A 27,703-nucleotide genomic window follows, 5' to 3' on the forward strand; every position below is an offset into this window, starting at 1 on the left:
TTAGCGAGCTGATCCATACTTCCGTTTAGACCATCCCCTTTGACCCATTCCAGTATCGTCCTCTTCATTGTCTTCTGCTAGCTCTTCCTCTTCTTCTTCATCATCCTCCTCTTCATTACCCTCCTTTTCATATCCCTCCTCTTCATCATCCTTCTCTTCATTACCCTCCTTATCATTACCCTCCTCTTCATTATCCTCCTCTTCATCATCCTCCTCTTCATCTCCTTATACCCTCATAGACTTGTCTCCCCCTCGTAACCTTAAAACGAGATGAACTGTCGATTTATTTCTGATGCCGTAGTCATACAGACACTCGTCGTTGTCCTTCAGTACCTGGTGTGAGAAGATGAGTATCATTTGGTCTTCTGCAAAACACACAAAAAAAGAGAGACTGAAAGAGTGAGCATGATTCATACATCCAAACCTATAGGCCTGATATAGGCCTGATATAGGTGACAGAAATGAGATACAACTGCCAAAAAGAAGTGGCCAAACAGTGTAAAAATGGGAATAAGTGGCAGTAAAGCGAAAATAACATCAAAAATGGGTTAAAGTGGCAAACAGGGCAAAAGTGGTTAAAGGTGATAAAAAGGGGGTTGAAAAACAGTCAAAATGGGTAAGAAACTGCAACAAAAAAAAAGTAGCAAAACTTGGGGGCAGCCCTGATTATCATATTATTATTTATCATCTCATGGCCAAGCTTTTATAATGGAGCAGAACTTTTACATTTAGACTGCATTTGTGGTCTAATAATATTAAAAATTTGCGTGGGTAATGTCTATTTGGATAGACCGGATAGCCATCTTTGACAAGAAGTCACAGGCCAAGGGTCTGTTCGATTAGTCCATTTTGCTTAGGAAGGTTCCTAACTGAGTGAAACGACCCAGAAGCATTTTAGTGTCTGCCATGATAAAGGTCGTTTAAATTCTCCAACTGAAAAGGAAAGGAGCTTCATTATTTCTTTTATTATCTCCTTTAGCCTAGGAAACACTGGACCATCCTTTACCAAAGGAGAGATGAAAAGATGACCCACAATTCTTTGCGTAAACTTCATTTAAAGTGACGCACCTGTTGACCGCTCATCAGAACAAGTGAATAACTTGACTGTAGCTTTACTAGCCCCGATTTCAACCTTAAAATTCATTGTCAAACTTATAATACAACATGTGATAAATGGAAGGGAGTAGGGATGAATGGAGGAATATTACAGACATGAAAACTATATCATTCAACTTATGATAACAATTTCATTTCTTCTCATTTCCTTTTTATTCAAATAGCAAACTGATCAGTCAGTATTTTAAACTGTTTTTGTTTTGCTATTTTGAAATATTAAAGTAAATGTGATAAACATTTGTAAATCACAACCAATTAAAGCGATAAAGTAGGCATGTTGCCATAATTGTTAAAATTATATCTATTTTTTTTTTCACTTGTGAGATTAAAGTCAGAATTCTTAGATTAAAGCAAGAATTCTGACTTTAAACTCAGAATTCTGACTTTAATCACAGATGTCCGACTTTTTTCTCAGAATTGTCCCTGGACAAAGGTCCCTGGAGGTCTGAGGACAATTCCTGACACAGGAACGGATGAGTGCACGGTCCTCTTGTGGGGTAAAAAGACGTTTCCTGCCTCGACCAGCTAGCAATTTGGTAGTACCATGTTCGGCTTGGTTTTTCTTGGTGTAATGAACGGCTGTCTTGGAGATCTTCAGTTTTTTGGTTACCTGTCTCTTACTCATGCCAATTTCCAGCAGTGCCAAGATGGCTGCCTTTGTGGCTTCACATAATTCTTGTGTTTTAGGCATTATGTTAGAGCTGACAACTTCTGAGTTGTGCTACAGCTTGAATGTAAGCAGCAAACCACTCTAGGCCTTTGTATGTGCAGTGCTGCTTATGACATGAAATGGCCTCTTATATACCCTGGGAATACAATTAAGCTTAAGCATGTCAAATAGGACATAAAGTATTATGGAATCAGCTGCATTTTTTGTCATGTTCATTGTATTCTTCAGGTAATATACCTTTAGTGGTATCAGGCATTAAAATGAACAAGAAATTGAAGAAAACAAGGGTGGTCTAATAATTTTTTCCATGACTGTATGTCCCTTTTACCTGCCAGATTTGGCAATGTCATGACATATGATTAATATTTGTGCTGGTATGTTAGTCCAACTGTGCTCAGTTTTTTGAACTGAGGAAAATATAATGCTATTATTTTATAAGTGTTCTGTCCCCCAAAACACCTTGGGGGGCAAATAAAATCTGCTCACTGGTTGGGACGTATGAAACACCTGATATGAAACATTACTGTTATACCATCAAGCTTGTGTCCCTAATGGGAGACGTGCCTTTGAATGTGTATGAAGAAAATATTCCTGCTAATCAATCACATAACACACAAACAACATACATAAAAATAACAAAAAGAATATAAAACGGCTCTAAAACGGGATCCGGCTCTTTGATACTCCTCGGTCATGAACGACCCATCACTACACTGAAGGGAAGGGGGAAATATAAGGGGGCTGTATGATGCTACTTTGCCTATTTCTGCCTCTTTTATCCTTTGGGTGGCAATATAGGCTCGTGTTTGTATGTGGACATTATTAAACACAGATAATTGCTAAAACCCACCAAAAATTAATCTTCCCTCTCTTCTTGAAAGGTGACTTTCCTGTGGGGTGATTTTAGGATCAGATGAATCTGTAGCTTCTTAATCATTTTTGCTCAAGTACTCATTTCATGACAAACAAGATTTACTCGCTACCTAAGTCAGTAACTCACTGTTCAGCCATATTATAATGCTCAAACTATAATACTATACATACATCTTTTTGAATGCAGGACATATCACCAAGTAGCTGTTCTGTGCAGTACTACTAAAGGGAGACCTTTTCAACGCCCAGCCAAATGTAGGTCAGCAAAATCCTGGTCCATCTGTGATAACCATATTTGATTTTTAACCAAAATAATAACCATTCTCATCAAAGCAACAACAGAAATAGTTTGATTTATTCATGCTGTAGTACAATATAGCCTTTTTTTTTTTTTTTAAATATAAAGCCCTTTTTAATCAGGATGTGTATGTTAACATCCACCACAGCTCTCCTCACTTCCCAGACATCTAGTCTGTTGAAAGAAGGTACATTTCACATTGGTAAACATGGTCCAGTCCATATGGATTTATGAGATTTGCAAATCATTGCATTGTTTTTATTTACATCTTACACAACGTCCCAATTTTTTGGAATTGAGGTTGTAAGAAATAGTCAGAAATACAATGGGCTCATGACAGTCAAATCAACATTATACTGTAAATAGTGCAACAAATCAAATTGTTGCAACAACAATGACAGCTAAGAGGACATAAATACTCAAACATAAACTAAAAAACAAATATGTTAACCATGTGGATAAGACTGGTACACTTGTCATTCAAGTATTCAGAAAAAAACAGCTTGCATAAAAATAACACAATAAACAAAGACTGTAGCAATAAAATAACTTGGAAAACTTGTCTTACACTCTCTCCTCTGATAAGGCTGTTTGTCTCACCAGCTATTTTATTCTGAAAAAGGCATTACATTTATTATGGATAGAGGTTAAACCATTAGACAAAACGATCAAGAGATGTACAGGCAAAACCTGCACTGACCCTCTCCATTATTCTGCTTGGTTTGACTCTACAACGTGTCATGCCAATAACATATTAGGCCACACTTGAGGTTAGCTTCAGCATATTGTTTGCCTTTTTAAAAAAGACATAGTGACAGCCAATTGGTGCTAGTAGTCTCGCACTTGGTGTAATGGGGACCACATATAAATGTTACACAGCTTTTCATATGAAACATAACATTAAGTATGACTAGCGTACAGCTACTTGGCTAAACACAGGAGATGCTGCAGCGATACGCTGACATGACACTCAAAGTAACAGCTAAAGTGAATGAGTGTATTCATGATATCAGCAGCACCTTGTCCCAGTACTCAGTAATGCTCAGTAGTCTGTTCATATGTGAAAGACACAGGCTTTTACAAGTTTTCTTTTAATTAGAGGTTGTGATTAACTATGTCTGTCTATCTAGACAGAGCATAACTTTAAATATTGTTAGATATGGTTGATGATGTTTAAGTTTCACAATAACAAACATTCAGTGTATTTGTGAAGTTTAAGAAGAAATGTATTGCCCCATGCAAAGATCACCTTTTCTCTCTACGCCTGTCTTCCTTTTGTGTTTGTGTCAAAGTTGCTGTCTGGAGTAAGCGATGAAAGGACAGAATTGGATTTAGATTTAACAGCCAAGAATGACCTAAAAGATACAATATAATCATTTGATTATACCTAAGAGATGTTTGTTTTAAAAACGACTCTGAGGAGCTCAGCCCCACATGTCCACCATGCAGCAGCATAAGGGCAGTTTTACAGATGCTTGATACTGCTGTTATATTTGTTTAATCTACAGATACTGTCTCAAAACTGTAGCCAAATCATTAAGTGCAGTATCTGCTTCACTGTTCGATCGTTAACATGGGATGATTTGAAGCACATCCTTGAAGAATGTAGTCTGACATAAGAGGTAGGCTAGAGGAAGCTTCAAACCTTCATAATTAAGACAGGCGGCAAGAAAAATTAGCGAGCTGATCCATACTTCGGTTTAGACCATCCCTTTGACCCAATCCAGTATTGTCCTCTTCATTGTCTGGATTGCCTCCCCCTCGTAATTTTAAAATCATATGAACTGTTGATTCATGTCTGATACCATAGTCATACAGACACTTGTCGTCCTCCAGTCTCTGGCCTGCGAAGACCAGTATCATTTGGTCTTCTGCAAAACACAAAAAAGGAGAGACAGAGACAGTGAGCATGATTCATACATCCAAACATACAGGCCTGACCTACAGGTAACAACAGCCTATCTTTAATCTATCTAATAGTGTGTTGGTTATATAGTAGAATGATTTATTACTTGCTTTTGTGGAAAAACTAGAAATGTAAAACATAATCACATATTTAATCGCAATATTGGGGGGAAATAAACAACAACATATTGATTATTTTGGCAAATCGTACAGTCTTAGTAGCTACTGAAGAGTTAACCGTAAAATATGATCATTCCTTATTGAAACAATGTCAGACAGGTTGTTCAGGTTAAAGTAATGCCTTTATAATAAAGTTAAATACAACAGCTGTTGAGGGATGTGATGTGAAATCATTCTGTCACTGTGTGCTACTGTGTAGTCAACAGAGGTAGGAAAAGTACAGTTATGTTCATAATAATAGCAGTGTGTTTAAAAAGGTGAGTAAACCTCAAAATTCTTCAAATAAATTTTATTTTAATGAACACAAATGCATTGGGGACACTGCACATTCTATTTCAAAGCAAGAAAATTGGAAAAAGTAATTGAATTTGATAATATTTGACAGAAAATCAAGAAATCTAATGTTCAAAAAAATAGCAGTGTTGACATCTTTCTTTACAAACTCAAAAATGTACTGTATAAACTAAGAAATGCTTGAAGATTCAACTTTCCTGAGAATCATAAACTAATATTTAGTTGCATAACTACGGTTTCTGATAACTGCTTCACATCTGTGGTACATGGAGTCGACCAACTTCTGGCACAGGTCAACAGGTATCGCAGCCCAGGACAATTGTACTACGTTCCACAATTCCTCTGTATTTCTTGGTTTTGCATCATGAACAGCATTTTTTATTTTTTTTTTATTAAGGTCCGGGGAATGTGCTGGCCACTCCATTACTTGAAGTCTGTTTGTCTGGAACCATGATTTTGCTCGCTTGCTGGTGTGTTTGGGGTCATTGTCTTGTTGAAACACCCATTTCAAGGGCGTTTCCTCTTCAGCATACGGCAACATGACTTCTTCCAGTATTCTGATGTACTCAAACTGATCCATGATCCCTGGTATGCGATAAATAGGACCAACACCATAGTACAAGAAACATCCCCATATCAGGATGCTTGAACCACCATGCTTCACCGTCTTCACTCTGTACTGTGGCTTGAATTCAGTGTTTGCAGGACGTCTGACAAACTGTCTGTGGCCCTTAGACCCAAAAAGAACAATCTTACTTTCATCAGTCCACAAAATATTACACCATTTCTTTTTAGGCCAGTCAATGTGTTCTTTGGCAAATTGTAACCGCTTCAGCACATGTATTTTTTTTTAACAATGGGACTTTGCGTGGGCTTCTTGCTGGTAGCTTGGCTTCACATAGACGTCATCTGATTGTTACAGTACTCACAGGCAATCTTAGATCTTCTTTGATCCTCCTGGAGCTGATCATTGGCTGAGCCTTTGCCATTTTGGTTATTCTCCGATCCATTCGAATAGACGTTTTTTCTTTTTCTTCCTCGCCTTTCTGGTTTTGGCTGCCATTTTAAAGTGTTTGATATCATTTTAGCTGATCAGCCTATCATTTTCTGCACTTCTTTATAGGTTTTCCCCTCTTTTATTAATTTCTTAATCAAAGAACGCTCTTCTTCTGAACAGTGTCTTGAACGACCCATTTTACTCTGTTTTTCAAGGACAAATGCACAGCCAGCATATGCAGCGTCAGTTGCCTTGATCCTTAAATAAGGGCCACCTGTTTAACACCTATTTTTTCCACATAATCAATGATCTCACTATTTGAACTCGGCACTGCTATTTTTTTGAACATACCCCTTTCAGTAAATGATTCAGTTTCACAGAATCAGCAGCATGCACGTCATGCCTGTTGGGTCTGTTGGTTTTCTACCTTTACTAAACCTTCTAGAAACTTACTTGCAGTGTAGAAGTTGAAATTCTAACAAAAACAGTGATTTATCTTGCTAGTGATGTGGGACTGCTATTATTTTGAACACAACTGTATAAGACTATTGTAGGCCTACTCAAGTAAACATACAGTTACCCTGGTTAAAACGTACTTAAGTAGAAGTAAAAGTACTGAATTCAAAAAGTAAAGTAAAAGTAACCACAAAAACTAGTCATTTACATGGATTTGAGTGATGTAATTGGTTACTTTCCACCTCAGGTCTTAAGTTTGTATGTCTGGGTTCTTGATGCTGTTGGGTTTGCTGGTCGGACATTTAAGGTTCTTTAACTGCTTGGGTTCTGCTGATGTTGCTGTGTGTCATTTGTTCTGTTGTCTTTGCCTTTAGTTTGCATTCTTCTGTCTCGCTCTACACATGTCAAAGCACTTCGTAAACGCTTGTTTTAAAAGTGTTTTACCAATGAATATATTATCACAAAGGCCACCCATAAGAGGGAGATAAAAGGCAGAGTTTTCTGGGGCCCAGCCAAACTGGAGGCCCCAAAGAAGATCAGGAAAATCACGGTCCACTGTAAAGTTAAGGTGTAAAATGAAATGATAATACTTTATTTTTAAAACAGGCAAAAGAATGGCCAAGAAAATTGGCAAAAGGGGCCAAAAAAAGCTGCAAATAGAAGTGGCAAACAGGGCAAAAAGTGTCAAAAAAAGACTGAAAAGCAAATGAAACAGATGAAAAGTGGCAGAAAGGAGACACAACTGGCAAAAAACGTGGCAAAAGAGTGGGAAAGTGAGCAATAAGTGGCATTAAAGGGAACATTTTTTAAATGGGTTAAAAGTAACACAAAGGGCAAAAAATGCCAAAAATAGGTAAAAAGCAATTGAAATGTACAAAAAGTGACAGAGATGAGATACAACTGCCAAAACGAAGTGGCAAAACAGAGGAAAAATGGGAATAATAAGTGGCAATAGAGGGAGATAACATCAAAAATTGGTTAAAGTGGCAATCAGGGCAAAAGTGGTTAAAGGTGATTTAAAAAAAGGGGGTGAATAACAGCCAAAATGGGTAAGAAACTGCAAAAAGAAGTAGTAAACATTGGGAGCAGCCCTGATTATCATATTATTTATCATCTCATGGCCAAACTTTTATAATTAGCAGAACTTTTACATTTACACTGCATTTGTGGTCTAATAACATTAAAACTTTACGCTAATGATTAGGGTAGACCGGATCGCCATCTATGACAAGAAGTCACAGACCTAGCCTACCTGGAATCCCTTCCTCACAGTTCATCTTCGACTTCAACTCCAGCGTCGTAACGGACCTAAACTTCTCCTCAGTGTCACACAAGATCACTTCTAAGGTCTTTCCGTCTAACTTTTTCACGTAGAGTTTGACCGCCATTTCCACGGCGTTTGTCGTTTTCTGGAACAAAGTTTGGACCGTAGGCTGGCACAGAAGTCTGAGCGGATTGTTAAACCTGCGTTCAGTCCCCTTAAATCATGTCCTCCATGAAGGGGAGGGGGAAATGGAGAAGGGGGGCTGTGGGTTATTCTACGTTGGCCTTCCCCATGTCCTCTCCCCGAAATTCTTCCATCAAACAAAACTCTCCTTTACTTTATGTTAGCATATGAAGGGCAGGAAATTATTGCTGGTACTGGCGCTTTGACACTCACCTGGAGTCTCTCTATTTTAATTGCCTAGAACAGAATAGTTACAACGGGGTGTGAATTGACTGGGGTATGGGGGAGATTCCCCTTTCTGGTTGTGATTTACCCCCTCTGATGACATATTTACATCTCCGAGGGTATATAAGTTTAATCTGACCTATCTGTTGAGATTCGTTGTTGAGGGGCGATAGTTTCTCCCCTCCACATGTAGTTACATCAGGGTGCGAATATTTCCCCCCTTCTGGGCTAGCCTGTATGTTTTACCCATGCCTCTGTTTTCACTGAATGCCTCCCACCCTGGTCCTCTGTTCTCAGCAGTCACTATCTTGATTGAATCTCTTCATGACACATGACATGAGTTCTCACACTGAAGGAAGCATGAAGTGCTCTAACATGTCCTGGTAGACGCTGCGTTGACTGTGGACTTCAGAAAACACAGTGGACAGGGGCGGAGCTACACCCTCCGCACAAAGGGGGCGGAGCATTCTCTAGGGGCCCTTAGAATAAAGGCATTTTTATCCCCAGCATTACATTAGTTTATATATCTTGTTTTATGTTTTGCATTTCAAAATATGTCACTTATTGAGCCAAGTAAGCCTATTCAACTATTACACAGGATTAGTAATACCTGGAGACCTCTGATAAAAAAAATATAAATGCTCTCCTCACTTCATCGTTTGATGGTGGTACTATATTAGAACAGGATAAGTCGTGGTATACTGAAATTTACAGAAATTTCTGGTGGAAAACATGGAGGTGCTGCATGAAATCTGCAATGAAAAATGTGCAGTATATTCTTGTTTTAAATTCCACACAAAAGGCAACATAAAGCACAAGGTGTTTGCAGGTGACATTTCCTTTGTGTATCCTTTAGGTTTCTGTTTTATTTTATTTTATTATAATCTGTAGCTATCCATGATCAATAAATGGTTGAAATTCCCCCAGCTCTCTTATCATCTATCATCAGCTGATCAGTCAGAGAGGAAGAAGCACTGTCCCTCCGTTCATTCATGAGAGTGCGAACTCTTATGCCAAATATGAACCTTTTCAGTGATTGTTTTCTGTAGTTGATGCTGTACATGTTATTCTCAACTCTAAGTTTGGAGTGTTTTACACACCAATAACAGTCCACCGTATGTGAATAAGCTGTTGTAGCCTAGCCAGTGAATAAAGCCAGATAGTAGACAAAGTCAGGCAGACAAAAGAAGCTCTTTGAGACAGAGCAGTGGTGTCACTTTATAAGAGAGCAGCGGCGCACACGCGGGCTCCGTTTGGACAGTATAAGTTTAAATTAATAAATTAGGCAAACGAAAGTAATTTTTGAAGATAAAATGAAATGAACTAAAAGTTCTACGAAGCCTTTTTATTATATTTTTTTACCATCAGGTGCAGAAAAGCGCAGGACTGTAATAAAACCACCACCTCAAATTACCGACATGCACGGATCGGTAGCCTATTACCTGTGGACCTATGTGCGCTGAAATATGGTCGGTGATTTGCCCTCGAAGTTTTTTATTACGTACAGATATGGGGACCAAAAACAAAGACACAGCATAATAATCCAAGGTAGTTCACAAACTTTGAACTTGTATATGTCCCGGTCCATCCTCTTCTCTATCATGATGGCAAAGCTGCTAACCTCTTTGTCCCTGTCGGTGTTTATGCCCCTCACTAAACACAACTCAGGGAGGTGTGACAGTCAGGCCTCTTCCATGCACAAACGCAAACAGCTCTTAATTAGCCTCAGACGAAGGAAACTGTTCAGCTGACTGTGGTGGTTGGTGGACAGGTATCCTCCTCCATTACCTCTCATAGATGGGTCTCCCAGGTGCTGATGGTAGAAGTCCTCCTCCGCTGACGTGCCTTCCTCGGTTTCGTAGCTGCTAAACTCGTTGTTAGCCACGCTCAGTGCTAGCAGTAATTTAGAACAGTTACCGTCATCTTCATCCGTTTTTATCTTTACTGTTGTTTGAGGATGAGCTAGATGAGCAGTAAGATGTATGAGGAGTACATGGCGCTTTTTAATCTTTCCTACTCTCATGCTAATTAGGTTTTAAAGCCCAATATGCATTTTCTCTTCATTTTAGCGCTAACAGGATCAAGAGGAAGCTAACCACGGCACATCACATAGTGGCCGTTCATCAATCCCATGAGGCATGGCGCTAGACTTAAAAGAATTTAAACATATTATTTTGTTTCCTAAATGCAAAAGTTACTCATTCATTTTTGTTGTTTGTGGTGTTTTGTTCAAAAGATTACGATTTATGTTGGTTTCAGTCATTTTTGTTCTTTTAGTATCCGATACCATGAGTGAGAAGGCTGTTGCTGCAATTCATATTATCTAAAACTCGCTAATTATGGTGATTCACATTGAAGGATTGTGTGAGTTTGAATCAGTGAAGATAGCGAGTGAGTGATGCATAAACTTTGATTTGAGATTAAATTAGGCGACGCCCACGACCCCCCCAGCGTGTGCTCCGCTGTTGGCAGTGGAACAACATCCGCAGATGTCATGGCAGTCCAAATCATCACTGATTGTGGAAACTTAACACTGGACTTCAAGCAACGTGGATTCTGTGCCTCTCTACTCTTCTTCCAGACTCTGGGACCTTGATTTCCAAATGACATTCAAAATGTACTTTCATCTGAAAAGAGGACGTTAGACCACTGAGCAACAGTCCAGTTATTTTCTCCAAAGTGGCATGCATTTTTTTTTTTCATTTACTGAAGGCTGATGCAGATAAACTACCAAATACCAAAGATCAACCCTGAGACTTTTGACACCTGAGACTTTTGAGTGACTTAATACACTCATTTACTTATTTAAGTTGTATGTAGACACCTGCATGTCCTAATCAAATTAAGCTTTAATGTTTCATTTTCAGAACAACAACAAAATCTGAAAAAATGATTATCTCAATTTTACTTCACAGGTGATAACAGCTTTTTGTTGTAAGAAGTTGTATGAATTAGATTCAGATAATATCCTTCATGGGTCATCACCTCCATGGCTCTACTTTGACTTTACTTTTTGTTGCATTTCTTAAGCTTTTTTCCACTGCTGTCTCTCTGACAGCCGCTCTGACGCTGTTGTCAACAGTAGTTTTGACTCTTTTTCTGGTAAGGCCTCTGTCAGTCCCTCTTGTTGTCATTTCAGGTTTTGGAACAGCGGATTCCTGTGTTTCCCAGTCAGTCTTGTTCTCCTGTAATCTTTTAGTTTCCCATTTTTCTAATATAGAGTTCAGAGGACAGGTTTCTAAATGTGGCTTTGAGCTCCCTCTAGTGTTAAAACACTGGAAGTGACCAGTTGTGTTGTTCTCAAGCTCCTGTCTGTTTGGCTCATCTTGTTTTTGTCCCCCATCTTCTTGAATCGAACCTTCAGGTTCCCTCAAACAGGCCATTTCGTGGTTAAGATGATTTTCCAGGGTGTAGGAAAAGTTTCTTTGTGTTTTCAAAACCACATCATGATGGTTTTGATTTAACAAACCCCCATTTAAGTGCTTCCAGTTTTCCTCTCTGCTGCATTCATCCTCCAGCTGATGATGAGGAATCAAAGGCTCTTCCCTCTCTGCTTTTTCATGTCTTCTTTCTGCTCCAACATCAACATTTATGCTGCAAGCTCCCTCGCCATCTGATTCAGGACCTTTGCTCAATTTGAAGGGGAAAAAATGAGATTAGAATCAAAAAATTGTGTTTAACTGTCTTTGTGTTGATGCTCAAACAATGCCAGCTGTGACAAAACAACTCACCCTCAAAATGGAAATTTTACAAGAGAGCTGGCGGAAATGGATAATACGTAGATGAAAAATACGACTGTTTGTGTTCAGAAGTACAGTGATGCCCAAACATTTTAGATAGTTTTCAGGGGTTTTATGCATGTGTAAACAGCACATGATTTGTGCAGCATAATCACCCGTGTCCACAGCTGCCACTTTTTGCATTGGCAGCACTTAATTTCAATACAGAGCCAATAATCCAACTTTTTCGATAACCGGCACCTTAAGAGGAAGATCTTCCCCCAGCATCAATGGTATTTGATGCAATGTTCACAGCCAGGGGTGTAGCTAGGGATTTTGAGCCCCCAGAAGAAAAAAAGTTGCAAGCCAGTCAGCCAAAAAAAAAAATGTTGCGCTGTTTAACCCATATTGATGCATTTATGTAAATCCTTATTTAAATGAGCCCTATTTTTGCTATGGTTAAATAAATTATAAATGTGATTTCCTTCACTTTAGTTTATGTTTATTAACCTCTATTTTCCTTATCTTGCTCTCTGTCCCTGCTCTCTTCTCCTCCATCTTCTTCATCTTGCTCTTGCTCTCTATCCTTGCTTTCTTCTCCTCCGTTATCGTCACCTTGCTCTGTCCCTGCTTTGTTCTCCTCCATCTTCCTCATTCTTTGTTCCTGCTTTTGTCTCCTCCTGAAAGCTTTAAAGTCATTGAATGTGCCACTGTGTGCACTCTCCTCTCTTTGAAAAAAAAAACTATTTTAGGAGTTGTTTGCTCTCATTCTGCCTCCTTATTCTTACTTTTCCATCGAGCACCTGATTTGAAGTGTTTGCACAGCATTACTCATCACAGTCACCTGTCTTCTCTCCTTTAGGCTCTGCTACAGCACTAAGGGTGGAGTATACCATTTGGACATTCTTGAAGGGAGGCGCAGGGGCTCTCCAGGATTTTATTTTACTCTACTTGAACAATTCTTTGAGTGGCTTTGATTAAGTAACACCACCTCTCCCCTCACTAATTTTGGGCCCAAGTAATCAGTACAGACATTAGACAGATCTTAAGATTAAAATCCACATTGTAATGCCTCACAAACTTACCCTTCCTGTACATGAGGAGATAAGCTGTAGAAGACTTCAAACACTTGCCACTCTCTCCAAACAGTGATTGTCTGACCTGAAATATTTGGAAATAATATCACAGTATTTTATTACACTGATGAGAGGATTTGTGAAATTATACTGAATTTAAAATGAGCTTCCTTACCCCTTTAACAACATCATCATTGAAGTGATACCACCCCTGAGTCTCAAAGGATTTGATATGTGAGGTGTAATGGCCTCCTGTTAGATCTCCACAGTGGTGCACTAAAGCGTAGAGATCATATGTGCAGTTCTGCAGAGAGAGTCATTACATCAATTCACCACATTTATAAAATGCTTTTTTCAATATAAATTAATAGCAGTGTACCTTCATGTGTAATGTTTCTGGGACTTCTACCACACAGTGAAGCTTGACATAACACTGGTGTTTGTTGTCGAAGCTGAACCTCTTCAGCAGGAGGGTCAAAATCTCTGGATGCTGGGTTATCTCACATCCCTAAACCACATTATAAAAACATAGGACTTCATTTAACAGACTTTAGACATTACCAGGCAAGGAAAAAAATACACTTTTAAAGTTTGAAGACAAAAGCATTCAATAGCAAGTTAAATCTAGTAACACTACACATGAGCAGCCATAATTATCAAGCCTTGGAGGGAAGATATGCTTGCTGTTACTGGAGAACACCACTAGAGGGCAAATCAGAGTGCTCAGCCTGTATGCAACTATCTGATGTTTGGGATTTAAGGCTAAAATCAGATCACACATACTACTAACATTAGATCAGCTCAACGGTTTATGTAGTGACTGTGTTAACTGGTGACATTCAGCTGACTGTATTCAAAGATGTCATCATTACTGCAGCTGATTAAAATAGAAATGGTCCTCGTGAATGTTTTAACAATGTCAGCAGAAATACTCCTCATTTCCACATACATATGGTTATGGAGGCCAGTCAGCTGAAAGTCCATTCATTCCAATGGGAATCTTTGTGATTGCATGTATGAATTTAGTGTCTCTTCACACAACATATATATCAGAGACTGTATTTTAACTTGCATAAAGTCAATATGTCTTTATAAGCAGGATTATCTTAAAAATCGGATACTGTGACAATCTAATAACAGATGCTACAAAATCATATAGTCACATTTTAGCAGACTCAGATCTAGACCATCATTTAAAAATAGAACAGAGAAATGACGTCAAAGTTCTGGCAGGAATTTTAAGAAAATATAAATACTCACAAATTTTGCATTGTGCTTTTTGTTGCAGTGGTTGCAGTAAACCTTGTTGTCCCTGCTGACTCTCTCTCCCCTGAAGAATGCCTCCAAACCTTTCTCCTGGAAACAAACTGTATGAACACTTTTGTATTTTTAAAAATTTATCAAGAACTTAGATTCTTGTAAAATTAAAGCAGTACCACACTGTAGATCTGACGGCTAGAGTCTTCCACTGCAAGAGGCAGAATCCAAAACAAGCTCCCGCTGTCATTTCTCTGTTTGCACTGGAGGCATCTGGTCCAATGATTCAGCTCTCCCTTGAATATCTGGATGAAGATTAGATGTTCAATAAGTCCAGCATATACTGGTAGTCAAAGGAGAGTAACAGAAACATTTCCCAAGAAAAAGCTGTCACCATATCTTACTCTGATTTCAGCAATCTTTTTATACATTCCACAGTTACAATATGATAATTTAACAATCTGAAAATCTGATACTGACAAGAATCTGTACCAAATTGAGACGGTTTCATCAGTAAAAAAAAATCAATCAATTCCATAGTTTGACCTTTTAGACTCACAATTTAAAATTTTGAATCATATTTTGACTGTAATTTCCCGATTACAAATTTTATTTCATATTTTGACCTTTTAAACTCATGATTTTGTCTTTCTCTTTGATATAACTCCCTTTAAAAAACATTTTTCAATTTCATGCTTTACCTTTACTTTTCTCAATCCAATCCAATCCAAATTTATTTATAAGGCACGTTTAAAAACAACAAAATGCCGACTAAAGTGCTGTAGAGTAAAAATTAAAAACATGAAGAGGAAGAGCATTCCAGAGCTTTAGCGCAGCTACAGAAAAAGTTCTCAGATTGTGAGCCTTTAGACTTATCTTTTTAACTTTTTAAATGTCAAAATCATTTATCATCAGTGCTAAGTTTTTATATATTTTATTACTGGTGAAATGAGGTTGACAGTTTATGATTAAAAAGGTGACCCTGTTAGGCCCTCAAGTTAGACCTGAATCCAGAATCGGGCCCCTGCTGTGATTGAGTTTGACACCCCTGGTCTAGATCCTTGGTTCCCAACTTGGGGTCCGGGATCCCCTTGGGCAGGCATTAGATTTCAGGGGGGAGCACTGCTCTCTGCTGCCCTTGTGAACGGTTCATACCAAGGTCTTTTGCTAATAACACTTGTGCTTTGGGCTATTGTGTTTGGCTTTTGATTAAACTACAGGGAAACATTAAGTTTTTTTGTGATTTTCATGATGCACTATGCTTGTTTCTACCTTGGATGCCTCTGGACTGGTCAAACACAGGATCTTCTCAAAGTTCTCAGCAGCATCCCAATGCTCCCATACTGTTTGAGTAGACAAAATTTTGCTTTTATTTTTATTGAAAATTAATGCAATTAAAGTTGTTGTTTCTGTGAGTCAGCAATGAATTCAAGCTTACCATTTGTGATGCCCAGTTTTTCAGTTATACCAGAGGTTTTGGCCTTTTTTTTCTCTAAATCAGAAAAGAGTTTTGCCAGATGTGCTTCAGTCGTTGTTGAATCCTCACTGCAGCACCTGTGACACAGTAAGAAATATGTTTATTTTATTACACATCAGAGTTAATGTGAAATGTCTGTTTTAAAGCTCCTGTGAGGAATTTTATTAGTCTAGATATTTTTTACATCTGAAACCAGTAGTGGTAGGTGTCAGATGCAGGAATTTGCAACTCCTCATTTTACAATTTTCTACAGCAAAAGGTCCAAATGAGGGGTGCATATGTCCATTAAAATGAAGAAGGGTACATTTAATGTAAAAAATATTACTTATAAATGTAAACAAGATGAACAAAGAGACAAGAGGTACTACTTTGTCCACAGGTATCATCAAAGTCAACAAAGAACCAAAAGTTCCTCACAGGAGCTTTAAAGGAAAAGAACTTTCCCTGAATAATCATCAAGCTAAGCTAAATACCTGGCATGAACTGTCAGCTAATTAGCCAAGTTCAGCATAAAGTCTTGAGTAGAAACCTCTCAAGCTGACCAGCTGAGCTCCATTAGTGTTTAAATCCATGTAACTTTATTTTGTTACTCTAGCAGCAATAGTGAAAAACTAGGCTAGCCATTTTGCCTTGCCTCCAACAATGTTTTCAGTGAGTGTGAGAGTGCCTGGTTGTTTGTCTCAGCATGTCAGCCCTGTGATTGACTGGTGACCAGTCCAGGGTGTACCCTGCCTCTCACCCACTGACAGCTGGGATAGGCTCCAGCCCCCCGCCACCCCAAACAGGATAAGCAAAATGGTTTGACAGAGGCAAAAAATAGACAGAAAGTGGCTAAAATTGGTTAAAAGTAGCAGAAATGGGGGAACGGTGGTGAAATTGTATTTTAAAAGTATCAAGGGTAGGTTAACAATGGAAAAAGTGGGGGGAAAGGGGCAAAAGTGGTGAAAAAAATGATTAAAGGGGTTTAAAATGTGGCAAAAATTGGTGTAATATAGCAAAAATTGGTTAAAATTGTGCAAAACTGATGATAAGTAGCATATGACAGTGGCAAAATGGATGGGAAAAGTGGTTAGAAAGTGGCTAAGTTAAAACATTTCAGCATCACAGCCATATTATAGTTTTACACACTTTTCAGCTACAAAATTAACTGACTGTTAGCTATGATGCTAACATCAATGCTACTGATCACACACACACATTGATAATATCAATCAATCACAACTGGGGAAGAACCATTCACTGGGTTTGTCAGGCCTGAGAGGGAGCATGTAAAATAAAAACTAAAAAGGTGAGGTCCAACAATGGACCCTTGGGGGACCCCACATGAAATGATAACTGGTTCAGAAATAAAATATTCTCTGCTTTGAAGGTATGATTCAAACCAAAGCAATGCTTCTCACTTTTTCAGCCCGTTCAGTAGAATGTATGGTCTACTGTGTCAAATGCTGCTGTAAGATCCAGGAGAACTAATATAGTAATTTAAGAAGCATCACAGCTTAGATAAATATCGTTGAGAACCTTAGTAAGGGCTGTCATTGTGCTGTGATGTGGCTGAAATTTGGACTTGGGGTAGATGAGTCTTTATTCTCTGAACTTTGAGAGTGATTGTGCTGATTTTACTGCCACCCATTATTGGTGGTTTAACAGATAATACGTGAATTTATCAAAGAATACACTATCTATTACCTAAAATATACTCTTATGTGATTGTTGCTCATTAAACTCAATGTTTACCAGGGTAAACATTAAGTGCATTCGCCTTTAAAAAGGGTTTCAAAAGTAGGTCACGACATTTTAGGCTTGAATTTAATTGAGTAAAGGCCTTTAGTTGCATGAAATGATAAAAAAAAAAGACTGCTTTGCAAGTGGTACCTCAATTTTTTGCGTACTTAGGTAGGCTATGCTGGACTACTTTCGTAAATCCCCATAAATTGATTGGTACATAAATGATCGACAATGCAATATTTATAATGCTATAGTTTTTACGAGGCTCATAGAAAAATGAATTTAAAAAAATATATGAGACCATGTTATAATCCATATTGACGTTCTAAAGAGTCAAAAGCATAAGAAAATCTGTAAAACCCCGAAACATGGTCCGTGAAGTTGTGTTTTGGTGTCATGGAAACCGTCAAGTCTCTGATTGTCCACAACAGGAAGTCTTCAAAAGAGATTAAAATCTAATTTGAAGACAAAAACGACAGAAGTTACCTGAAACAACAGTAAACTTGCCATAAAATGATGTACCCGGTAACAGTACAAGTAGTGTCGTTTATTTTCAGGATTGTGGTACAATGGGAGGGTAATCCCGTCGGTACTTCCCGTTCACGTGTAATCAAATTCTTTCACTTTCGAGGGAAGAGTGGGAAGAGGAGAAAGAAGATATCAAGAAAAACAGAAGTGCTGAACACCGAACATTGGGCCAACCTTCAAATGAAGACCAGTGGGACTAAATTTTAAATATTTCCCCAAGAGTTGAGTAGTTTTGGGCTGGTGTGGTGGTGTTTCTTCCGGTCTAGAACGAAAGCATCTTAAAGGGAAAGTGACCATTTTCAAAGGTAAGATTTAACTTTCTCTTGCCAAGTTCCTGACTGTTATTAATATGCGCGTCGAAGTTTAAAGAAAGTTTAATTTGACCTTTTGCTTTACTGGTTTTATTTCTGCTTGTTAATAAAAAAAGACAATGTTGTCAGGAAAGCTTTAGGCTAAAGCAGTTTCAGTTTTAAGACTTACTTTAAACTGTTGACATATGCGATTTTAGTCAAAAAAATCACTTGTGTTATAATGGAAATATGTTGAGCTTTCGAAGAACATTAAGTTGCAAATGTCGACGTTCCATGTTTTACTGTAAATAGGTCAATGTGACCCTAAAGCGTCTGGAAAACTCTTGATCAGCTGAGTTATGCAAATAAAACTTGAGACGTGCTGTTTGTCAGAGGTTTCCAGCACTTGTTAAGTTATAGAACTTGTAAAACCTGAGGCATGGCGTGACCATATTTTTTTAGTTCTTACTGATTACTTAACATTTTCTCTCCTACACCCCAGGATTCGAACACGACAGTCTGACAGACTGTCCCGACAATACACGCTTAAACGTTCAAAATAAAATCGAATAAAACTTCCGTTTACGGTTACGGTAAGGTGACGACAAGTTCGTCATATGTGGCATTAGAAGATTTAATACCTCAACTGATGGGCTGTTTTTTTTTTTTTTTTTAAGTATTTGAAATTAGGATTTATAGTGAAATATTGAGAATACTAATAAAATCAACAATATAGAGTGAGGAGTTCAATATTTTAATTGTTTAATGATTCATCTTCAAACATAAAACATGTTAAATTCTCATAAAATCGACTGATTCAGATAATCTTCCCTTTCCCACCCAACACCCAACATCATTTAGACGTTTTTTTCTACATTTGGTCCGTCAAAGCCTTAATTTAGCCAAAAGATAAAGACCATCATAGGAAATTGAGCCACGTTTTGTCCGTCTGATTCAGTCCAAATTTAGCCCAATAATAGCCCTTTTTAAATATGACCATGTTACAGCTAAGTCTTTAAAGATACGTCTTTTCAACGACCTGAAATTTTTTTTTTTTTTAACCTTTCACTTTTCAATTAATTTTAGTTTGTTTATACAAAGTGGAGACGGTTTTTTAACGTCTTTACTACTAATATTTGCTGGGTTGGATGCACGTTGTAAACAAGCATTTGTTTACAAATTTCCAGCTACTGCTACCATTAACGACAGCGATGGGCGGTAGACCGAACGTTAGTAGTCTATATAAGCTAAAATAAGATGTAAATTTCACCCAAGCAGAATGAACAACATGTTGCAGCATGGGATTGTGTAACATTATTGATAAAACATTACTGATAGTAAGGGAACTAATGTTGTCTTATCATTAATGTTATCAATAATGTTACACAGGTTATTAGAAACTAGCAAACATTACCCAAAATATTATAATTATAATTCCTTGCATTTATCCCTCTAGTGTCCCTGAAGCCTTCAGCAAGCCCTGTACCCCAATTTTCCCCTGGTTCTGTTCTATATGTTTATTTTATTCTCTTGTTTTCGTGTTGTATTAAGTGGAAAATAAAGAAGCGTTTGGAAAAAGAGTTTGTGGATTTCATGGGTGATCAAAGACTTTGGGGAAGAATGGCTTATCATGTATAAAATATTTCTATATAATGGAAAAAAAAAAAAAAACACCACAAAAAAGTACTTCAAGTTAACTTTAAATTTCTGCCTATCAAAGTAGTGCTAACTCAAGCAACTCACTTGCAATGCTCATTGACTTTGCTGGTGGCGCTGTTGTGACAAAACACAGGTCCTAGTTCAAGGGTCCTGAACCTGCGGTCCTGAAATTGCTGCCTGCGAGCCTGCAGATAGGGTCTATTGCAAGAATAAGCCTGTGTAGATGTGATGCTGTCCATGGTGCTGGATTGACACCTGCCACTTAGAGAGAGTGTGGAAAACAGACGCTGTAAACAAATGATTTCACATGCTTCTCTTCAGCTGATTTCAAGCGGTTCATGTAAAGGCGTTATTTGTGCTCGAGGCACTGTACATTTTGATGCCTTTCATGACTTTTTGTCTTTTGCTGACCATCCAGAACAAAGCAATGACTATTTTCCCTGACCTCACGGTTGAAGTATTGTTTCTTGTGACCTACAGCTGCAAAGATTGCCTAGAGCAGCATGTTTGCTACCCGCTGGGCCTGGTTGGAGTATTTTGTATCATCACAAGATGGCAGCATAGCCTTAATTTTGGCTCTATTAGGAGGGAGCTTTGAAACTTTCAACAATAAAAATACATTAAAAAAACTTAGTTTTCATTATAAAATATGGGCCCAAGTGGCTTTTTCTTAGGTCCTGAGATGGCCAGTATGCTCAAGAATTTGTAAATGCCTAGGTAATGTGCTGCCAGGGCTGATTTTTTGAAATATTGTAGGGGGTGCTACTGGGGCCAAAAGCCACGCCCGCCCACAACACAAAGAGAGGTAATCTCAGATTCCCACTGTGAATTTTTATGCCAGGTTTCAGGGCTCTGCAAGTTTTCTAAGCCATAGATAATTCTACATCCTGTTCATGGCAAAGAAAAAAAATGCCATGACCACGCCCCTTTGAGTAAGGAAAAAGTTTAAATAAAATATTTTACTTTGACATATCTTCTTTTTATGAATGCCCAAAGAGAAATTTTGAAAAACCAAAATAATCAAAATGACGGTGTTCCTGTTTGTAATATGGTATGGGTCCAAGAGGCTTTTTTGTAGCTCTTTAAAGATCCTGTAAAGTGAAATCCAATATTTGGGGCCAATATTTGGGCTCATGATGTCATGAGCCCATAGTAGGGAATGACCCCGCCCCTCTAACGCTACAATATAAAATCACAGAGCAGTTCATCTCAGTACAGCCTGTTGTTAGCTGAAATCACTACCTTTATTGAAAGTTAACAGTCAGTTAAATGCTGTTTTATTGTCCATTGTGAGGTAAATTTGCCAAATCTATCAGCCACAGTGGTCTATAGATCATTTAAAGCATCATAACAGAGATTTGAGCCAGAATACAGACTTGTCTCTTCTTCTAAGGTCAACAAAAGGTCAAGAGGCAGGATAATGGCGTGAGCGCTTTCCTCAATTCAGACTGTAGCATTTTTTTAAACCTGAGAAGATTGTATTTCTCCTGAGTGGGCGTGGCTTCATCTCATTCAATAGACACGAACACACCATCCTGGAGCAGATTTTACTGCCTCATTTTTCATGATTTTGAAGCTTAATTTTATAAACTCAAGAATGTTTTATTTAACTGAAATTTGATTTAAGGGTTCATAACACAGTACCCTGTCATATAACAAACCTAAATACAGATTCATTTTTACTTTACGGGGTCTTTAAATGATGTATTAGCTGAAGAATGTTCAAAATCCTAGGTTAAACCTGCTGCAAGAGCTGAATTTTTGAAATATTGCAGGGGTTGCCACTGAGCCACAAACCCACATCTTCCAACAATCATCCTATAAATCATCTTGTTTCACTAATGAGTATTTTTGTGCCAAGTTTCATGGCTTTGCAAGTTTTGTGAGCATCAGATAATTCTACGTCCTGTTACATGGCGAATGAAAAATTGTCATGGCCACATCGTTTTAGGTAAGGACTCTTGACCTTCAAATTTGAGTAAGGTCAACTTTGGGGGAGGTGCCTGGTGAAATTTCAGCAGGATTTAGCCAATCTTGTAATAAACAGAAATTTTTTTTAGTAAGCACCAGCCACTTTTATCACATGAAGAAGCATTTAAATTTGAGGGGCTGCCATGGCCACACCTTTCGACTAATGAGAAAGTTGTGAATAACTTTTGACCTTAGACATCCCTTCTTGCTCTACACCAAAGATCATATTGTTTTGATGAATGCCCTCAGGCTAGTTTGTTCAAATACAACCCCTAAAATATGCCTCTTTACCAAGAAAATCAAAATGGCCACTTTCCTGTTTGATTTACGACATGGGTCCAAGAGGATTTTTTGTGTGTCCTGGCATGACACTTCTGCCCACAAATGTTTGAAATCTTACATTAAACCTGCTGGGGGGGCTGATTTTTTTGAAAAGTTGTAGGGGGTGTCATTTAACCAATAGGCCACACCCATGTACAAAAGTGATATAGATCAACTCAGCACTCAAAATACAATTTTGTGGTTAAGTTTCATTGCTCTACATAAACCATAAGCCTCTGAAAATGTCTACTTCTTGTTGCATGGTGAACAAAAAATCACCATGGCCATGCCTTTTGACGTAGACGTTTGACCATCAAGTATGTGTAAGGTCAACTTCTTGGGTACAGCCTGAGCAAATTTCAGCATGATTTGACCAACTATGTATTGCAATTTGAAATTCAGCGACTTTCTGTTGCAAGAGGGTAGCACTGCACAATTTTTCAAAATTTAAATTAGGGATGTGTTCTGGCCAGAACCGTCATGTCATTGTATACCAGAGTTATGGCAGTTCAAAATGTAGGCCAAGACTTTATTGTTTGCCGCCCTGCTGAGGCCACACCCTCTGGCAAAAAGTCACAGATTTTTGCACAGATGTAAATCCACTTCTTTAGGACTTCCTGACACAAATTTTAAGTGGATATCTTCAAAGGACTTGTAACAGCCGCTTGTCCTGTAAACCTTGACATTTCCTGTCACCACTAGGAGGTGCTATTATCTATAGGAAATATGATCATATGAACATGTGCAGGCAAAGACCTTCCATAAACACAGGAAGTTTGAGTCAGATTGGACAATGCACGGCTGAGTTATAAACAACTTCTTGTTTGTCAAAAAGTATGCTAATTTGAGGGTTCACCATGGCCATGCCTTTCGACTAATGAGAAAGTCCTGAATAACTTTTCATCAGCCATGTCTCATTTAGCTGTATGACAAAGTACAAGTCAATTGGATGACATCCCTAGGAGGAGTTCATCTAGATATGACCCCTGGAACTGGCCAAAAACACCTAATTTTTTGGCTAATTTATTCTAAATGGTGGATTTCTTGTTGAAGATAGAAACGTGGTCCCACTGGGTTTTTTGTAGATCTCCCCAAGATGCATCTACACACAAAATGTCTTAAATCTCACGAGAACTGTCTTTCACAGTGTTCTGTAGAAGCACAAAGGGTGGCACTATCGAGGCAATTCTTGGGTGCCAGTTTTAGAAACTTTAGTAACCTCTCATTTTTTCAGAGTTCTACATGTGTGCAAATTTTCACGCAAATTGGTGCACGTTTAATGCCCGAAAAATGGGTGAGAGTGGGGGGAAATGTGATGGACATGATAACAATAGGGCTCTCACACTGGTTAGTGCTCTGGCCCTAATAATGACGAACCTGACCAATTCCAGTAGGATCCTTGCGCCCTCGCTGCTCGGGCCCTATTAATCCTAGCAAATACAATTAGGTCCTTGCACCACCCAGTAATAATGAGGAACCCGACCAATTTCAATAGGGTCCTCACACCCTCGGTGCTTGGGCCCTAATTATAGTAATGTGAGTAAATGTAATAGACACACTATTATTAGGCCTACATTAATATAGAGAGTGCTAGAAGTTAATGGCTTACTTTAAATGGGCAAAATTTGAGTAAAATCAATGAGCTAAGAATGAACAAGTGTGGAGCCAAATCTCACTTCTAGCTAGCTCGTTTCCACTGCAACAATAGTAGGCTTCTGCTTACAAAGAGACTCAAGTATCAAGCAGCCTCGTAGGCCAGCTCCCCCATAAAACTGAATTGATATTGACTTTCAGCCTTTATTGTACAAGATCAAGATCTTAGTTTTAAAAATACCACTTTAACTCAACTAGCCTATGTCAAAGCCTACACCTCTCACTTTTTGTCTGTTAATTCAGATGAAGTGTTAATTCTGGCTTTTATTTTTGATAGGGTCAGATGTTTCCACATTGAGTAGATCAAACACTACACTCCAGGGAATGGAAGAGAAGAAATACGACCCGCTGGATACCACCCTAAAGTTTGTCCAAAGGCGGGACGACTTGGATCCAGTCTGTAAGATTACCTTTTATTTTTTTAGCAAACAGGAATAATTCTTTGTTTTTATTTGCTGTTCCACAATACCTGACACTTAATTTTGACAAAAAAACAAACTAATAAAGGTATTTTTATGTTCCCTTAGCCTCAGAAGACGACTCAGGCCTCAGAGCAGAGATGTCCTGTGGTCACGCTGTCAGTCCTGATTCTCTTACACAGTGGTGCATCAGCCTGCTCAAGCAGGTTAACATTTTCATGTCATTTACAATTAATCGGCTGCTTTCTAAAGCAGTTTATCTTTGTCTGTCGTCTTTGTTTCTGAACTGGTTCTTCTCTTTGTTATTTGAAGGGGAAATACAAATTCAGATGCCCTGCATTGGTAGAAGGTACTAAACAGTGCAATAAACAGTGGTCATACAAGGAGGTCTGCAGACTGGCGGATTTGTCTCCAGAGGAGATGGAGTACTTTGAATCGACGGTGGCTCGCCTGGCTGTTGCAGATAACTATGACATCAAGCCAGTAAGCAGTCTATTGTTTCTGACATTAAACTTGACATTATACTCTCATTTTACCTAAACTGATTAAACAATATTGAGAGTGCTGTTTTTATTCTTATTAGTGCCCAAGTTGCAGAACAAATGTGGAGAGGAAAGATCTCTCCAACCTGTGTGTGCGCTGCACCATCTGTACAGCCGATCTGAAGAAGACCTATGACTTTTGCTGGCAGTGTCTTAGAAAGTGGAAAGGCTCAGGCCCACGGTCTGACCGCTGTGACAACGATGGCTGCATCAACAGGGATCTGCAGCTTCTGCAGACATGTGGGAGCATCAGCCTGCCTGATGTGAAGGGGGTCACTGACTGCCCATCAGTGCGAGCCTGTCCCACATGTGGCATGATGGTGAAACACAGTCGAGCCTACTGCAAAAACATCTACTGTCCTCGCTGCCATGTTAAGTTCTGTTTTGTCTGCTTGAAACTAAAGCGTGTATGTATTAAAACGAGCTCACCATATGAAATCTGTCCCAGTGGTGTGGCTCCTAGACAGACTTCCATCCCCCAGTGGCACAGGAAATGAGGAGAAATGTCAGCCATGGACAGATTTTATCAGACAACAAAAACAGTATGTATGTAAAATATTCACATTCAGCAGAACATTCTTAGATTAAAGAAAAATGCATATTTTTGTATTAAGTCATAGAGTGTGACCAAAAATCCAATATATCTTTTAACAAAAAAAAAAAAACAAAAACAAAAACAAAAAAACACACCAGAGCCAATTAATGCTGGCATGCTGCCACAGCCAAAAATAGTGTTTGCTTCACTCACTTGGCCCCAACCACCTGGATCCCTGACCTTATGCCAAGCACAAACACAGACTCCCCCTAGTGTTCAGTTATACTCATAATGCAAAATCATCAGTTGGTTTTGACCAAAAGCACCAGGACATTTTTCCTCCAAGAACTAAAGTCTGCATTTCCACCAGGGCCTAAAGTCCTGGGAATACTAAGAGAATCAGGCATCCTGATGCAGCCAGGTTTCTTTAAAATGATCATCTGGTATTAGATTATTAAGACTTCAATGCCAGGGGTCTTTTATGTAACACACTAAATGTGATTGTCTTTTTGTTTGTTTTCAGACACAGCATTTGTCATTTTAAAAGGCAAAAACCTCGGCCTACGGCCTGAGATGCAGAAAACTAGTCAGAGGTGCTGGCAGGACTGGATTCAATGAGATTCCGTGCAGCTGTGCACACGGTGGTTAAATTCTTCATCTTAAAAAAAAGAAAAACCAAAATTAGACAAAAAAATCCCTCTCCTTCAGTCTTAAAAAGCATGCAGTCTGTATCAGACTCTTTTTGGAAAGCATATTTGAAAAGCTGAGGTGATGAGCTACGCTGCTGTGCGCTCTGCTCTGCTGTGCGTCTTCTTAATTTCTGTATCATCTGCATGGAACACTTCAATAACTAGAAGCTAAAAGAGGCCTGGGTTAAGTGCATGACATGTCACCTGTGGGCCAATGAAGCTTGCACTCCAGGAGTGCCATACACCTGTCACCACTGTCTGTCTGACACTGACACTAACAAACTAGGCACATACAACCCACACACAAACTCACCCACACCTACGTTCAGTTGTTGAAGCCAGTGTATGTATCACATTTTGTTTACTTTTATTATTTCTACATTTTAGTGTTACACAAACACACACTAATGTTTGATTGTTGAAGCTAGTGCAAAGTTGCACCTTTTGTACAGTTTATTATTAAAAATGTTCAGATGTTAGAGTAGTTTAAGTCCTGTACTCTGCAGAACCACAGCAATTTTGTTTAAAAGTTTTGAACAAAAAGCTTTCAATATCTTAAATCATTGTCATGGTCCTTATTTCATAACGTTACATTTCACCCCAGGGTACGTATGTTACAACTGACCCAGACTACGGGGTCAATTGTAACATTTCACTCCTTGTATTTGAGATTAAGCCATGCATTTTCTGTTTGTGTTGCCTCAGGCATTTTCTAGGCCATTTATTAGCAGACACGTGAAGCTAGTTTGTATAGCAGTTTGAACACACTGGGTTAAAAGAGTTCAAAGTTAGAGACAGAAATGTCAAAAATGTTACAACTGTCCCTGGTCTCCCCTGCCATATTTAACTCATTTATTGCATCATATTACATCCTTTTCTTGTTATAATTATAGAAATATCATTATAAATTAGTGAAAATTTGTATTTTAAACACCTAAGTATGTAAATATTGAAAATGAAAATAAACTTTTTTTATTTTCCTTCTTTTTTCTTAAATGTCTCATGGGCTGCCATTTGGCGGATGGCTGTCTTATTGTCGGTGCATCTTTTCCTACCACACTTTTTCCTTCCACTCAACTTTCTATGAATACGTTTGGATGCAGCACTCTGTGAACAACCAGTTTCTTTAGCAATGACCTTTTGTGTCTTACCCTCCTTGAGGAGGGTGTCAATGACTGTCTTCTGGACATCTGTCAGGTCAACAGTCTTCCCCATGATTGTGTAGCCTACTGACCCAGACTGAGAGACCATTTAAAGGCTCAGGAAACCTTTGCAGGTGTTTTGAGTTAATTAGATGATTAGGGTGTGACACTATGACTTTCCAATATTGAACTTTTTCACAATATTCTAATTTTCTGGGACACTGAATTTTGTGTTTTCA

The 27,703-nt window shown here is 38.5% G+C and overlaps 2 protein-coding genes across 2 annotated transcripts; one reads left to right on the forward strand and one right to left on the reverse strand.

The window, feature by feature from the left end:
* LOC121505003 (ubiquitin carboxyl-terminal hydrolase 17-like protein D) lies at positions 1 to 20,431 on the reverse strand. The gene is made up of 16 exons (XM_041780117.1): positions 20,277 to 20,431; positions 15,952 to 16,067; positions 15,786 to 15,856; positions 14,693 to 14,818; positions 14,517 to 14,612; positions 13,636 to 13,764; positions 13,432 to 13,560; positions 13,266 to 13,341; positions 11,820 to 12,086; positions 10,214 to 10,354; positions 10,023 to 10,114; positions 8,450 to 8,473; positions 8,042 to 8,198; positions 4,763 to 4,828; positions 312 to 365; positions 1 to 221 (listed from the first exon to the last, which is right to left on the reverse strand). The coding sequence occupies exons 1-16, from the start codon at positions 20,429 to 20,431 to the stop codon at positions 1 to 3; spliced, it is 1,920 nt and encodes a 639-aa protein (XP_041636051.1).
* Positions 18,369 to 27,410, forward strand: LOC121504610. Its single transcript, XM_041779540.1, has 5 exons — positions 18,369 to 18,548; positions 24,415 to 24,537; positions 24,665 to 24,762; positions 24,869 to 25,039; positions 25,140 to 27,410. Exons 2-5 carry the CDS (start codon positions 24,462 to 24,464, stop codon positions 25,593 to 25,595), a joined length of 801 nt encoding a protein of 266 aa, XP_041635474.1. The 5' UTR covers positions 18,369 to 18,548; positions 24,415 to 24,461; the 3' UTR covers positions 25,596 to 27,410.
* The last annotated feature ends 293 nt before the right edge of the window (positions 27,411 to 27,703 follow it).

The sequence above is a fragment of the Cheilinus undulatus genome, linkage group 22 (assembly GCF_018320785.1).
Source record: "Cheilinus undulatus linkage group 22, ASM1832078v1, whole genome shotgun sequence".
NCBI classification, from domain to species: Eukaryota; Metazoa; Chordata; class Actinopteri; order Labriformes; family Labridae; genus Cheilinus; species Cheilinus undulatus.